This window comes from Zootermopsis nevadensis, unplaced genomic scaffold (genome assembly GCF_977971745.1).
Source record: "Zootermopsis nevadensis isolate Lab colony 2312 unplaced genomic scaffold, Znev_1.0 Znev_ptg000061l, whole genome shotgun sequence".
In the NCBI taxonomy this organism is placed as follows: domain Eukaryota; kingdom Metazoa; phylum Arthropoda; class Insecta; order Blattodea; family Termopsidae; genus Zootermopsis; species Zootermopsis nevadensis.
In genome coordinates, this window is record NW_028259192.1 from 11,605,963 (window position 1) to 11,619,347 (window position 13,385).

General features: G+C 35.8%; 2 protein-coding genes across 6 annotated transcripts; one reads left to right on the top strand and one right to left on the bottom strand.

The window, feature by feature from the left end:
* Positions 1-937: 937 nt before the first annotated feature.
* On the bottom strand, positions 938-5,653 carry LOC110838234 (putative methylthioribulose-1-phosphate dehydratase). 2 transcript variants are annotated; one of them, XM_022081267.2, is made up of 6 exons: positions 5,403-5,653; positions 4,753-4,847; positions 3,287-3,447; positions 2,201-2,307; positions 1,771-1,973; positions 938-1,214 (listed from the first exon to the last, which is right to left on the bottom strand). In XM_022081267.2, the coding sequence occupies exons 1-6, from the start codon at positions 5,424-5,426 to the stop codon at positions 1,082-1,084; spliced, it is 723 nt and encodes a 240-aa protein (XP_021936959.1). In that variant the 5' UTR covers positions 5,427-5,653; the 3' UTR covers positions 938-1,081. The 2 variants fall into 2 exon arrangements, with proteins under 2 accessions (XP_021936959.1, XP_087196438.1); XM_087340312.1 differs by lacking the exons at positions 4,753-4,847; positions 5,403-5,653 and adding an exon at positions 3,492-3,663 and having other exon boundaries at positions 3,287-3,377.
* A 587-nt stretch (positions 5,654-6,240) lies between these two features.
* On the top strand, positions 6,241-12,398 carry LOC110838246 (DNA damage-regulated autophagy modulator protein 2). Of its 4 annotated transcripts, none has more exons than XM_022081305.2 (6): positions 6,241-6,353; positions 8,459-8,536; positions 9,778-9,899; positions 10,242-10,471; positions 11,443-11,578; positions 12,074-12,398. In XM_022081305.2, the coding sequence occupies exons 2-6, from the start codon at positions 8,466-8,468 to the stop codon at positions 12,262-12,264; spliced, it is 750 nt and encodes a 249-aa protein (XP_021936997.1). In that variant the 5' UTR covers positions 6,241-6,353; positions 8,459-8,465; the 3' UTR covers positions 12,265-12,398. The 4 variants fall into 4 exon arrangements, with proteins under 4 accessions (XP_021936997.1, XP_021936977.2, XP_021936987.1 ...); XM_022081285.2 differs by lacking the exon at positions 6,241-6,353 and adding an exon at positions 7,662-7,755; XM_022081295.2 differs by lacking the exon at positions 6,241-6,353 and adding an exon at positions 8,175-8,306.
* Positions 12,399-13,385: the final 987 nt, after the last annotated feature.

The following is a 13,385-nucleotide window of genomic DNA, read 5'->3' on the forward strand; positions in this document are numbered from 1 at the left end:
TCCACCTTGCAGCGTCCAAACCTGCACGATTTTATATTAGCGGGCATTGATTTCTCTACATCTAGGAGCGCCATCTGCCCGGTGTTTTCTGTCAGGGTTTCCTCCCTTACAACAGTTGCCCTCTCTATGGCTAAGGAGCCAGTTCTGCACTTTGGAGTGCTTTCAGCTTCCCCCTCTTATCCTACAGGCCCCGATGGGCTTAAGTGGCACTATGATCTCAATGGGCCCAAAGGGACTAAATGGCCTGAAATGTTGATTAGGTTGGGTTAAGTTGAGTTCGGTTACGTTAGGTTAGTGGGTTGAAAAAGGTTGGGTTAGATTTTTTGTTCCCAAGGCCCGGATGGGCCTAAATAGCCAAAATGGCAAAGGCGGCCTCATAGCCCACAGGGCCTAAATGGACCGAAATGGCTATAATCTCTATTCAGTTACAAAATTCATGGGACCAGAACATGATGGTTCCATAACAAGTGACTTTAACATGATATATTCACATTGTGAACAAGATGTAAAAACTAGTCATATACACAAACTTACACAACTGCAAGGAAGCAATTAGCTTTCTCATTTTTTAACCCACATCAAGAGTACAATGTCATGCACCAAAAATAACTCTATACCCTTAACTTTGAAAAAAACTACTGAAATATTGAAGGAAAGGCCATGAGTTCAAGCATTACACCATGAAGATGTATGGGGCATGGAAGTAAAAATACACACATTTTTAACCTTCTTCACTAGTTCAAAAGGGAAATGAAAATCTAAAAATTACTACAAGAAATTATAAGTACAAGGACACCAAGAAAGTTTTCATAAAAAAATTGCAGAATAAAAACCATTAATTGCTTTAAATTAAAACTGTTACACACAAAGGAATGACAGGATTTCATTCATAGGAAAAAGCATTACTTCACACAAGGGTCAAGGATTACACTGAATGTAAAATGAAATGTATCTTTATTTAATCAAATTGTGATTAGAAGAGTTTAGAATGGTCTACTTTCCATAAAATATACTTTATATATTCATTGTTAATTCTGCATATTCATCCACACTTTTAATGTTAATGCAGCCAGAATACATCTTATCTTCCATTATTCAGCAAGGCATCTTCTTTCTGAATTTTCAGTTCATATTGTTCTGGTGTCTCTTGTGGATTCAAGCCATAAAGCTTCAATTTTACTGCTACATCAAACAAGTAATCATAACACTCAGTCCTGTAAGGAAACAAATACACCAGAAATACTTTGGGCATAAACACATGTTCTTCAATTCTTGTGTGTCTATACCCACAATTTTGCAGTTCTAAACAAGAATTAAACACGAATTCAAATTGCTAATTTTTTTATATATTCTTTCAAATCCTTGTTTATGTTTTCAATGTCAAATCATTCTTGATTACAAGTACAAGCTGAAGACTATTTAATTTGAAGCTTACTCGTTCTTCAGTTATTGGTGATGGCTGGACCATCATTATATGGGACCATAACCAGAAAAATGTAAAAGATACTTATTATTTCTTTTCTTATTACATACTCTAACAACACTGTAGCAGAATATGTAGAAGTAAGAAAAAATTATTTTCACCTTCAGAATGGACTTTGGGGTAAGACTTTGATAAACTTGCATAAATAAAATCTGAAGCTGTATGTACTGACATTAAAATGCATAGTAAATATGTAATACATGTAATAATGATAACTAGCTGTCTCAAATGAAACATGGATTGTAGGTTTATGTTAAATATACTGCAGGACTATGATGTAACCTTACATGGTCTTGGCCTGTTGCCAAGTGTCACCCCAGACATATACACCGTGCCGTCGGACAAGAACAGCTGTTGTCTGTGGGTATTCTTCTAATACTTCAGACATCCTATCTTTCAGATCTGCTTCCAATGGGGTATTTTCAATTATAGGAACCACAAGTTCTTCATCATAATTGTAGTTTCGGCCAAGTTTCTGATTGCGTATTCCCTTCAAAACATAGCAAGTCAAAGTTACTGACAGTGTACAATCACAGAAATACGGACTTCGCATAGTTGCCATGGAATTATTTTACAATCTGCTGAAAAAGAAATGGCCCTTATAAAAGTTTCATAGCAGTATTTTTCAAAATCCATCATTACACATGGTCTGCCAAGACATCCTAGCTATCCATTTTCATTGGCAAGACATCTAAAACACTTAATCTCCCAACATACCTTTATCATCTCCAAATGGGTAACTTTGAATTCCTTCCCAGGATACAGCAATGTTGCCATGACAGCTGCTTTGGAATGAGTGTGAATTACTGCACCAGCTTTACGGGCTGTAAGAAAAGTGAGACCTAGCATGTGAACAGAATTTATGAGATAATCTACAACTGCTGTTACTGTTTTGAATTTAGGTACAGGATTCGATATTCAAAATTTTTAACTTAGAATAGCAAAAACAGATATAGCAAACTACAAGTTAGTCTAGTGGGAGTACTGGAAGTCAGAAAGAACATATGTGGCACAGAACCAGCATATAATTAATCATATATTCTCTTGTGAAAATGAAAATGATATAATGATAATTTAGGGGCAAGCTTATTCACACATAAAAAAATCATATCAGAAGTTAATAGGCACGATATCATCTAAGGGTGGTGAAAATCTGACCTCGAATTTTGTTTCTTATAAAATGATGGAGATTTATGATTTTTTCTTTCTTTCTGAATAGTCATTTCATATTTCCTACCTCCACAGTACACAGAGTACCTTGAGAAGGCTACCTGATAGGAAACAGGTAAGATGATTTATTGTCATGCTGTGATTAGAATTCTGGGTAAAATTTTATCATATATAACATTAAAAGGTTGGTGATGAGATATTACTATTCTGAATAAGCATGCTCAACTGAGGGTAAAAGTGTTGATACAAAGGTCAGAATCTAGTTTGAAAATATTGTGATTTTATAATTTTAGGTGATCAACAAAGTCTAAAGAAACAATTCTACACATTATAACATTATAACATGCCATTGCTATAAATGTTTGAACTGCATACAACTAGTGTTCAACAATAATTGCTTCATTTTCATCTGAAGAACCATCTAAGAAATACTAAACAAAACTTTAAACGAGCTGCTCTTCTCAGTGCTGACATCCGTATAGTTTCAGTGATGGGCACACAATATTAATTTGTTCCAAATCAGTGGTTTAGATTGTGGACGCCTGTTAAAATAGAGCCTGTTACAGGTTTTCTTACTTATTTTCATAGAAAAACTATGATGACATACATAAATGGATTACTATTATTTCCTACCTTTGTAAGCACACATAAACAGTGGTGTGCACTGACTCTTCTTCAACTGCTTCTCTGGTGGAGGCAGTTCCAAATCCTGTCCCTCAATGTCCTGTACAAACAGATCTTCTGGTAATATGCGCTCCTTCTGAACACCAGATGGAGCAATATAAATTTTGTCTCTGCCAAAGGATATATATTATCAAACAGAATGCATTAAAATTACCAAACATAGTTTTGATGAAGATGATATCAGTCCTTGAAGTTCTATCATAGGCCACCTGTACTTCCATTTCATCATGTCATATGGAATAATTTTCTGGGGAAATTCAACGGACAGTAAAAACCTATTTTACATTCAAAAGAGGATCATTAGAATAATGGCAAGCACTAAAAGAAGAGCCTCTTGTAGGGAATTATTTAAGAAGTTTAATATTCTTCCACTACCTAGTGAATTCTTGCTCTCACTATTATCATTTGTAGTGCATAACATGGAAAATTTTCAAACAAATTCAGATATCTACAATATAAGAACAACATACAGATACAATCTTCATGTGCCAAATTCTAACCTCAGTAAATATAAAAAAGGAGTTTACTATAATGGAATTAAGTTATTCAATAATCTTCCACCTACTATCAAAAGTTTAAATCATGATATAAAAATATTTAACCCAGCATTAAAAGAGTATCTTCTATCTCACTCCTTCTACTCAGTAGAAGAATTTACATCACCCAAAAAGTCTCAACTATTATAAATACATGTAAGTAATAATGGAGATGGTTTCTCATCATAATTATTTTGCTGTAATATTGTAGTTCCAAAAATATGTAAATAGCTGAAGATTTCTGTCTTCTGGGTTGTTGTGATGTGTAGTCTGGTCGATGTTAACCAACGTTTCAGAGGTCATACTGCCTCCGTCATCAGTATGACCTCTGAAACGTTGGTTAACATCGACCAGACTACACATCGCAACAACCCAGAAGACAAAAATCTTCATACTCACCTCTGTGAAAACCTCAAATCTTACATGTAAATAGCTGTTATAACTAGGTATTTATATTTCTACTAGAAATAAGTATTGTATTTATGCTATGTATCTTTGGCTTATGCCTATAAAGGATCTATCAAATGTAAATAAATTCAGTTCCTTTCTTTCTGAGCACCAAACTATGAAGATGTATGTGGACTGGAGGTATAGCTCCATGCATTACCATCACTAGATGGAACAGAGTGGCTAGTTTCACATCCTGATCACCTTACACCTGGGATAACCCCCAATATCCACTAGTTATAAGCTTGTGTTGGCCCCCAAGCCAGTCTGAAAAGAAAAGTCTCTGCCTCAGTTAGGAATTAACCCCTGATCATCTACCCTTCAGCTCAGCCACCTGAACTACTCCAGCTTCCCATCGCTAACTCTTAACTTTACAAACGTAATAAATCAGCCAATGCTTAAAAGTTGGAAAAAAATATTTGCACAACTTACTCAGATTTTATGCTTATTCCTCCACCTGTTCCTGTTACCCATCCAAGATTATAGAAAAGACGACATAACTCAGGAATCAAATTCCTTGGATGTTCCTGAAAATACATAAATTACTTAACATGTCGATAAACATTTCATGATCAGCCATTTCTATATTATAGGACAGCAAATACCCTTGATCAATCTCCAAGCTACAGGGCCATGCCTAATGTGAAACTTGGCTTCTCTACCTGTGAAAGTAAGACTGCAGATGTCAGAAATTCTGAAAATGTTTGCAACCACAAGAAAGAAATGACAAAACTGAGAACAATATGGGAAATTTCAAAATATTGTTACAGCAAATAAATCATAAATAATGAGATGAGTGAGACATGCGGCACGTATGAAGTAAGGAATGCAAATATGACTTAAGACAGAAAGTCTGAAAGGAAGAAACCACCCGGAGGATCCGAACATTCAAACGGGGAAGGTACTAAAGTGAAAAATATACATGGTTATGACGGTGTGCCCTCGATTCTTAAAAAAGAAATTATTCTACTACGCTATTGTACCAAGTACTGTAGAATTATTTGCACCTGGTGAAAATATATACCATACAAATACCTCTGTGCAATTTAGGTTACTTTCAACCAACTATTTATTTCTTTTACCTCTGATTTTAATGACGCAGCCATAATATCTTGCAAGCGCAGTGTTAAAAATACAAGATAGTTTAATCACGTTTCTACTTATCAAAAAAAATAATTACATGCAATAGGTGCTACATCTACAATATTTTCGTGGTCATCTGTGTTTCCGTGTGTCCATCACGTGCAGATAAGCAAAATGGTGACAACTAATCGCTCGTTCTTCGGTGAGATCAGTGCACAGAAAATGGCCGTCCATTGTACTGGATATGTGGAACGGAGCATAAAAGTGAGGCCACAGAAGATGTAGCGGAGATGCACAATACTATTTGTAATTCATATTAATGCATCTATTGTCATCATTTGCGCAAAGGGTCAAATTGCTGAAGATAAATGAACTTAATTTATGCATTTTATCAGCACTTATTTCACAGCCACTTATTTCTGTGAACTGAAATTATCAATTTACAAAATGTTGATTAGTATTAAAAATATATTAAAATTGGCCGTCAATCACAATATAAGATAATTAAAAAATTAAAATATCATTTTTCGTTCCGTATCGAGTACTCGATTTACATGTGGAACATTTACGACATGTAAATCAGTAATTCAGTTAAAAAGTTTATAACATAACACCTGATGACGGCTCTATGATAGCCGAAACATGTCGTAAATATTCCACATGTAAATCGAGTACTCGATACGGAACGAAAAATGATATTTTAATTTTTTAATTATCTTATATTGTGATTGACGGCCAATTTTAATATATTTTTAATACTATTTAAATCAATCACAATATGACGCACCTACAATATCTTAAAAATGTTGATTATCTGTACACTGTCATCCTGAAGACGATATTATTTGTGATAATACTCCTTAAAACCAGTGAACTGGAATACAAGATTGAAAGGTGCAATCCATATCAGACAGAGTATACAGAGAGTATACGTCTTGGTTCTATAGAACGTAAGCTAAATACACTATATTCTGTTCTTATTCACACACACACACACAAACTGAAGAGCTTTGCAATCTAATTCATGTAGTTCCTAATAGCCTACCACATATCGCCAACTATCATTATCACTAAGAACATCAACGTAAATTCTAAATGTTAATTTTTCTTCTGCTCTAACGTTTTATTTGTTTATCAGAAACTGAATATCGAAGCAATAATATAGTTTCAAATAGAGGGCCTTGATTTGTGTTTATGAATTGCAAACTGTTCAATGCATTGAGCATATACAATGTATGTCGAGATTTCTCTTAATCCTTTATTCTTAAGAAAAGTACTCATAAAACAAAAAGTTGTTTATTGAAACAAATAAATTTCAACTGAAATTTTGCAAATCGTGCACTGTAGATAACAGGCCTACAAATAACGACATGGCAAATTACGGCGGCGTAACGGGCTACAAAATCGCAGCACCTGACGATTGTGATAACAACAAACAATGACATCCAATTTAGCTCGTGGACTACGGAACTTGTGCGAAAATGATCATAGGATGAATTCCTGGTCCACACAATTTTTTTATTACTTTATGTTTGTCATTATTAAATTCAGTATTACTTATTTTCCTTTTGGGAAGAACTCATTGCTTATGTGTAAAGGAAACATTGATTTATATTGTCACTAAATTTCAGCCATCTTGAGTAAATATATTCTGAGAAAAAAAATGTGGGGCATTATTTAATGAGCGACCCTCGTATTTAATGTTTACAAGTAAGTCATAATTTATCTATTGTATATAATGGGTGGATTTATTTTTAACTTATCTCTACTTTATGCGAACCCTTTGTTTGTGTTTTGTGACATTTATTTAATAGTATGACTTGTATTTGTATAACATGTATTGTATTATTATGACTTATTCTAAATCTTATTGTCATCTGATTAACTTATGGATCCATGGAATGTAATAAAGATGTATGTATGTAAATACACATTCTGTCTACGTTACATTTGTTAGACACGACCTCAAAGATTCGCACCATCGTTTTCTCTCTATGGATTTCTCAACAATATTTCATTCAGAATTTGTAGTTATGTTTAAGACCTGTCACCATACAACATTTAAACTCCAAGTTACTGCCATAAAACGGAAAGCTAACTAGGCCTATAGATTTCATACAGCTTCACGTTATTACTTACATTTTAAAAAAATCTTAAATGATCATGTAGCGCCATTGCCAATCTTATCTCACAAGTTTGTGCATGCACCATGTTGTTGCCAACTGTAGGAAATTCAAATATACGAGGTTGTAGTGGCCTTCAAATGCATGCCGTTCATATATTTAATGAAAATCCGTCCAACGTTCTCGAGTTGAAACAAATTCGATCTTCGCACGCAAGCACACCGAACAGGTAGGTGTTGTGGCAAAGCTCTGCAACTGTATTAATGAGCTAGACATACCCGGTTCGAATTACGACCTGGTTACCAGCTACCTTTTTTTATAAGTTTAATTTGTTTTTCCAGGCAAATTCTGGGATCATGCCTTAAACCAAGTCACGGTCATCTCCTTTTAAGTCCTTACCCACCCACCATTCAGCGATTTGCCGTGAAACCTCAATTGTTGAAACAGAATCGTAAAGTAAGCATATACCATGCATACCTGTGTGCAAAACGTAACTTAAACTTTGACTATTACGTCGTCACCGCTCAGAATTTCATACGATGTTTCTTTGTTAACAGAGCAAAGAAATATAATCGTCTTCTGCGAGTACAATCGTAGGTTCCTTATTGGAGCTTACTGCTTCTTAGTGCTTTAGCGTTATCTGAGTTATTACAATTCGCACAAAACCTAGATAAGCAGCGTAGAATTAGTTTTATTTGTCTGTTGTGGATGGCAAGAACCCATACTGTTCTTGAACGCAACTCGTGTATTTGTAATACCATTCAAGAATGTTAAACTACGGTCAGATTTATTAAAGCTGTGATCTGAATTTCTGGAAATGATTGTTTTGCCAGCTCTTAGTTTCACAGATAAGGTGCTTTGGTTTGTGGAGCGTTTATTTTGTGTAAGCAAGGGCCAATCGACAATAAATATTTTATTTAATTTGTTCACAGAAAGGACATGGCGTTTACATGGATATACTTGCTTCCCGTAATGGTGTTTATAATAGTGCCTGTTTCATTTCTAACCACGTAAGTAATAAACTTTCTTATTAACACACGAAAATCGTGGTGATTTTTAACACGAATATAAAAGCCTTAAATATCGTAGCTTACAGCAGGCGTTATCCTGAGGTTTTTCGTAGTTTTACTTACTTTAACCAGATAAATGTGATGATGGCACCCTTACATGACGAGGCTCAATTCCTGCTCTGTCACGTAGGCCTGATTGTTGTGATAAACTGACTGCATACTCATTACGTTTTACCGATAACAACCGATAATCCTCACAGCTGGTCGTAACAAGGCTGACTGAACGTCATGACATTAATTTGACCACGGTGTCACTGCAAGAATTGGAAGAATTCTTAGCGTTAAGAAAGGAAGAAAAATGCTTACGCGAAGGCGTAGTTTTCAGATGTGTTTTGCAATATTATGTTCATAATTAATGGAGAGCAATGGATAGCTAATAATACAGTTGTGGGTGACGCATGCCAAATATCTTACGATTTTGTGTATACTTTCTGTCTTATGTGGCAGTTTCTACTCGTCACCTAAAATTAATAGGCTGGCCAAATCAAGAATGCTCGGACGGGGCATGTAGCATGATGGAGATGACAAATTCATACAAAAACTTTGATCGGAAAAGCATAACGGAAGATACCACGTGGGAGTCATATGTTAGATAAGGGACGATTCTAAACTGACGTATGTTGTGAATGTTTACGGTTATTTGTGATTATTCTTGGAACGGCTAAATTTATTCAATGTTGGTCAGCCACATCAGACGTACTCAGTTGGCTCTTCGCCTACGTTTCTTAATTTACACATAAAGACAGTACAACACAGTCCCTATAAACCTAGTCCTTTCCGCTCGCATAGCTCATTTATCGCCCTGATGACGGAGGCAGCACGACCTCCGAAACGTTGGTGCAATCTTCAGACTCACAGACGTGAAAACCTCAACTCCTATAAAGTCTGTAGCGCTTGAGACAATGCAGTTATCAGTAAATCAATCAATGCGTGATATTAACACATGCTTGATACTTATCTTTTTCAATGTTTCTTAGAAACAGAAAACTGCGTAATTGTTGACTAATATTAATGTTAATGTCACTTATATTTCCTGTCGATTCGATCCTACTCATAATATTGTTGTGAATCTCCTCATTACGTAAATGAAGACGCTACTGGAGCAATTCCGTTCCGACTGCAATCTGTTAGCCGTAGCGAATCGCAATAGCACAACGAATTATTTTTTTTACTGTCAACAGGTACACAATAGCAGTTCTAAACGAACACGTGGATCCTGCATTTCCGTACATAAGCGACACGGGAAGTTACTCACCTGAGAGCTGCATATTTGGGCAACTTGTTAACATTGCAGCTTTCATAAGTGAGTATAAAAGCTACGACGTGGTTTATACGAAAATTCAAGAGTCTACATATGATGACTTCTGAAAGAAACAAGCGCTTAGACATGCGTACAGACGTGGTTTTACCAAGAATGAGAAGGTTTTCGTAACAATTTTTGTGCTAGTCTTACTTTAGTTCGTTCGATATCATCATAATCAAACTCTACAAACTTTACACATAGGACTGTAAAGGCGTATTATTTGGAATAATATTGTCGGACCGTGTACCTTTCATAAAACTGAGAACATAGGATAATATTTTTCCCCACTTCGAAAGTGTGCGCTGTTTTTAAACAACTATGTTTTATATTTTCCTCTTTTAGTTGCGATTTGTGTCTATATAAAATACCTGGAAGTAAAGAATTTCCAACAAACGATTACATCCAAGGGCGGGATAAGTCACAGATTTAACAAGGTGACTTCAGCCTTCGGTCTTCTTTCTTGTATCGGCATGGACATTGTTGCCAACTTCCAGGAATCAAATGTTATTGTAGTCCACTTGCTGGGAGCCATTTTATGCTTTGGAGCTGGAACCATTTACTTCAGCTTACAGGTACATTCATTAGACATCTTTAGTTTAAATTACTTATCTGTGTTAGGTCGTTACTGGTATCTTCTGAACAGAGAAGCAATCTCAAAAAATAAAGGTGACAGGGCGGTATTGCACACAGTTCCAGGTTGAAAGAAACAAACATGACGTCGTTCTATTGTTACTTAATGACAGCTTTGCGTTTTTGAATGCACAATTAAACTACAAAATCCCACAAAAATAACAAATTATACAAATTAGGGAATTGTATTATTGTATTATTGTATGCTAATTTTTATACCACATAATTTTCCTACATTTATATAGGGGCATGCTCTGTAAAACTAGATTATAAGCAAAGAGTTCACAACCACCCTCACCCTTAGACTACACCTCCTATATCTGACATCTTTATCTTTAAAAGAAATGTCAGGGCGACTCCCAGCGTTCAGAAAATATCGGAGTACCGCCCTGGATCGATTACAGTCCTTATGAATATAAAACACGAGACGCATTTCGCAACAACACCCAAGTTTCCCCTTGTCCATTTCACCCTCAGTTGTATGCATAACCGTAACTCGTAACTAAATGTATGCTTTTAATGAAATTACTTATGCGTATAATACGAAATTGTAGCTCGTCAGAATGAATGGCTGTGGTCTGATATCGACAGTGTAAACTTGATCAATGTCTTCGACAGTACAGTAATATGATAATTGTAATGTCTGGTCGTGATCGTTCAGTGATTTTCTAGCATTTGGGTCGAAAATTGATGTCGGTCTTCTGGGTTGTGACGTCGTGTCGACTAGTAGGTCGGCACCAAAGTTTCGATGGAATATGTCTCCATCTTCAAGGACCTAAACGTTGGTAGCTCCGACATGTTAAAACGGCGTCACAACCCAGAAGACCACCATCGATTCTTCATTGTCATGAGGAAATCAAATCTCGTTTGGGTTACACATGTTTAATCACATCTAATAATACGTTCTTGTTAGTTATGGATTTCTTACAAAGTTCCCGGCCTAACCTCGAAACGCCTGTTGCTGACACGTGCGATTCTGGTTGGGATTTGTATTTTGACGACGATTTCAACAGTAGTAACAGCAACTCTGGCCTTATCGGAATATCGCGGTAAGTAGATGTTTGCTGCATTATCTCTCCTACCTATAAGCATAATAGAAACAGCAATGGCGGCACATTTGAATGAGGGTTGAATATCGTCGTGTTACAATTTCTAATTTTATATTTCTTAAAAGTGCAGTGCACCTTTACTATTCGCGGTGAAAGCCCTTGCGAACGACATAACTGCGATGCGCGAATTTAAGACCATATGGGAAAAATGGCGTCTCTCTACAGACAAATGTATTTACTCCTAGGTTCTACATGTGTATAGATATCGGCAAACTACATGGCCTGTGAGCGACCGTTACGAGCGGCTCTTGAAGGTCGCGGCAGAAGTCTTGGTTATTATATGCTGAAAATATTTATTCTTAGTTATGTCAGATGCGTTTCGAATGACTAATATAATCGCTATAAATTTCTTAGAATGTGACGTCACTCAGACGCCGAACTATTTGCCCAACTCTATATAGGACTGACTGTGGAAAAAATATATTGTTTTCACAGGTTCAACCAATAACCCACAAAAGTGGAATCCTGAAGATGGAGGTTGGGAATTGCATCTTGTGAGCACAATTTCCGAGTGGATCCTCGTCATCACGTATTGCATCCTCATCCTTTCTTTCGTGCCCGAGTTCTACGACCTGGAGTTTGAGGCTCCTGTTATCACATTTAAAAATAAACGAACATTCACATGAACAAACACAATACAGTGGAACTTCGAACACAATCCGTTCCAGGAGACGGTTCGACTTTCAAGTTGTTCGACTTTCGAGTTAAATTTCCCCATAAGATAATGTAAATTGAATTAATCCGTTCCAGACCCCAAAATTTACCCAAAATAAAACATTTTAAGTGCCTATTTCAAAAGATCATATTGGTAAATAATGATAAAACAAGTATATTTAATTTCAATAATTGAATGTTTTTATTTATAATAGTATGTACATAAAAATATTGTATAATAATCAATCAATAATAATAGTAGGAGGGATATTACTGTTCACTGGAAGGTGAATTACTCTTCTTTCGTCTGGAATCCACTAGTTGAGAGTTGTGGTTCATTAACATTACCACCACTTGATTTTTCTTCGGAGAGAAATCTGTCTAATGTCATTTGTTTTTGTCTATTTTTTAAAAAAATTCTGAAATGTTGCATTACATTGTCATTAAACAGGTTGAAACTCCTGTTCACAACTGCGATATTGGGGTGCCACTTCTCTTCAGACACACTATCACCAGCCAACTGTTTTTCATTGATCCAAACCATTAAAAGTTTTTCCACTTCTTCCACTGGTAAGGGTTTTTACCCCTTTCGCCACATTAGCCGCTTTAATGACTTCCTTGTTCTTCAGTATGGTCGATATGGTCGACTTAGCTATGCCATATTGAGCAGCCAGGTCCGATAAACGTGTACCACTTTCTCACTTAGTGATAAGTTCCTTTTTCATCTCTATCGTAGAAATTACGATTTTCCTCTTAGGCTTTTCATCTCTAGTAACTTTCTTTGGTGCCATTATGAATGGGTATTATTAAAGATAATCACTTTTTCTTAGTCTAAAATAACTGCTGAAATAAAAACTATTTCTCCCAATAATAGTTCTAAACAACTCTTAATTAACATTTATAGTAAATCATCGTTTCTCCTTTTAGTCTCTTTTTATTGGGTGATTTAAACTGGCCCGTGCATTTGTGTTTATATAGGCGACTACACGTTACACCATGGCACCCCACAAGTACATGTTTCATATAAAACTTAATCCTAACTACGATACATGAACTCCTTCAAACACAAAAGGACGGAACCAACGGCAATATT

What these genes read in the sequence shown, in the direction of transcription:
- LOC110838234 (XM_022081267.2), bottom strand. Translation starts at nt 5,426, where the DNA reads ATGGCTGCGTCATTAAAATCAGAG. An exon ending in CCCATTTGGAGATGATAAAG is followed by an intron (nt 1,974 to 2,200) that starts GTATGTTGGGAG and finishes TATGTTTTGAAG; the next exon opens with GGAATACGCAATCAGAAACT. An exon ending in TGGCAACAGGCCAAGACCAT is followed by an intron (nt 1,215 to 1,770) that starts GTAAGGTTACAT and finishes GTTTCCTTACAG; the next exon opens with GACTGAGTGTTATGATTACT.
- LOC110838246 (XM_022081285.2), top strand. Translation starts at nt 7,667, where the DNA reads ATGCATGCCGTTCATATATTTAATGAAAATCCGTCCAACGTTCTCGAG. An exon ending in CCATTTACTTCAGCTTACAG is followed by an intron (nt 10,472 to 11,442) that starts GTACATTCATTA and finishes CGTTCTTGTTAG; the next exon opens with TTATGGATTTCTTACAAAGT. An exon ending in GGCCTTATCGGAATATCGCG is followed by an intron (nt 11,579 to 12,073) that starts GTAAGTAGATGT and finishes TTGTTTTCACAG; the next exon opens with GTTCAACCAATAACCCACAA.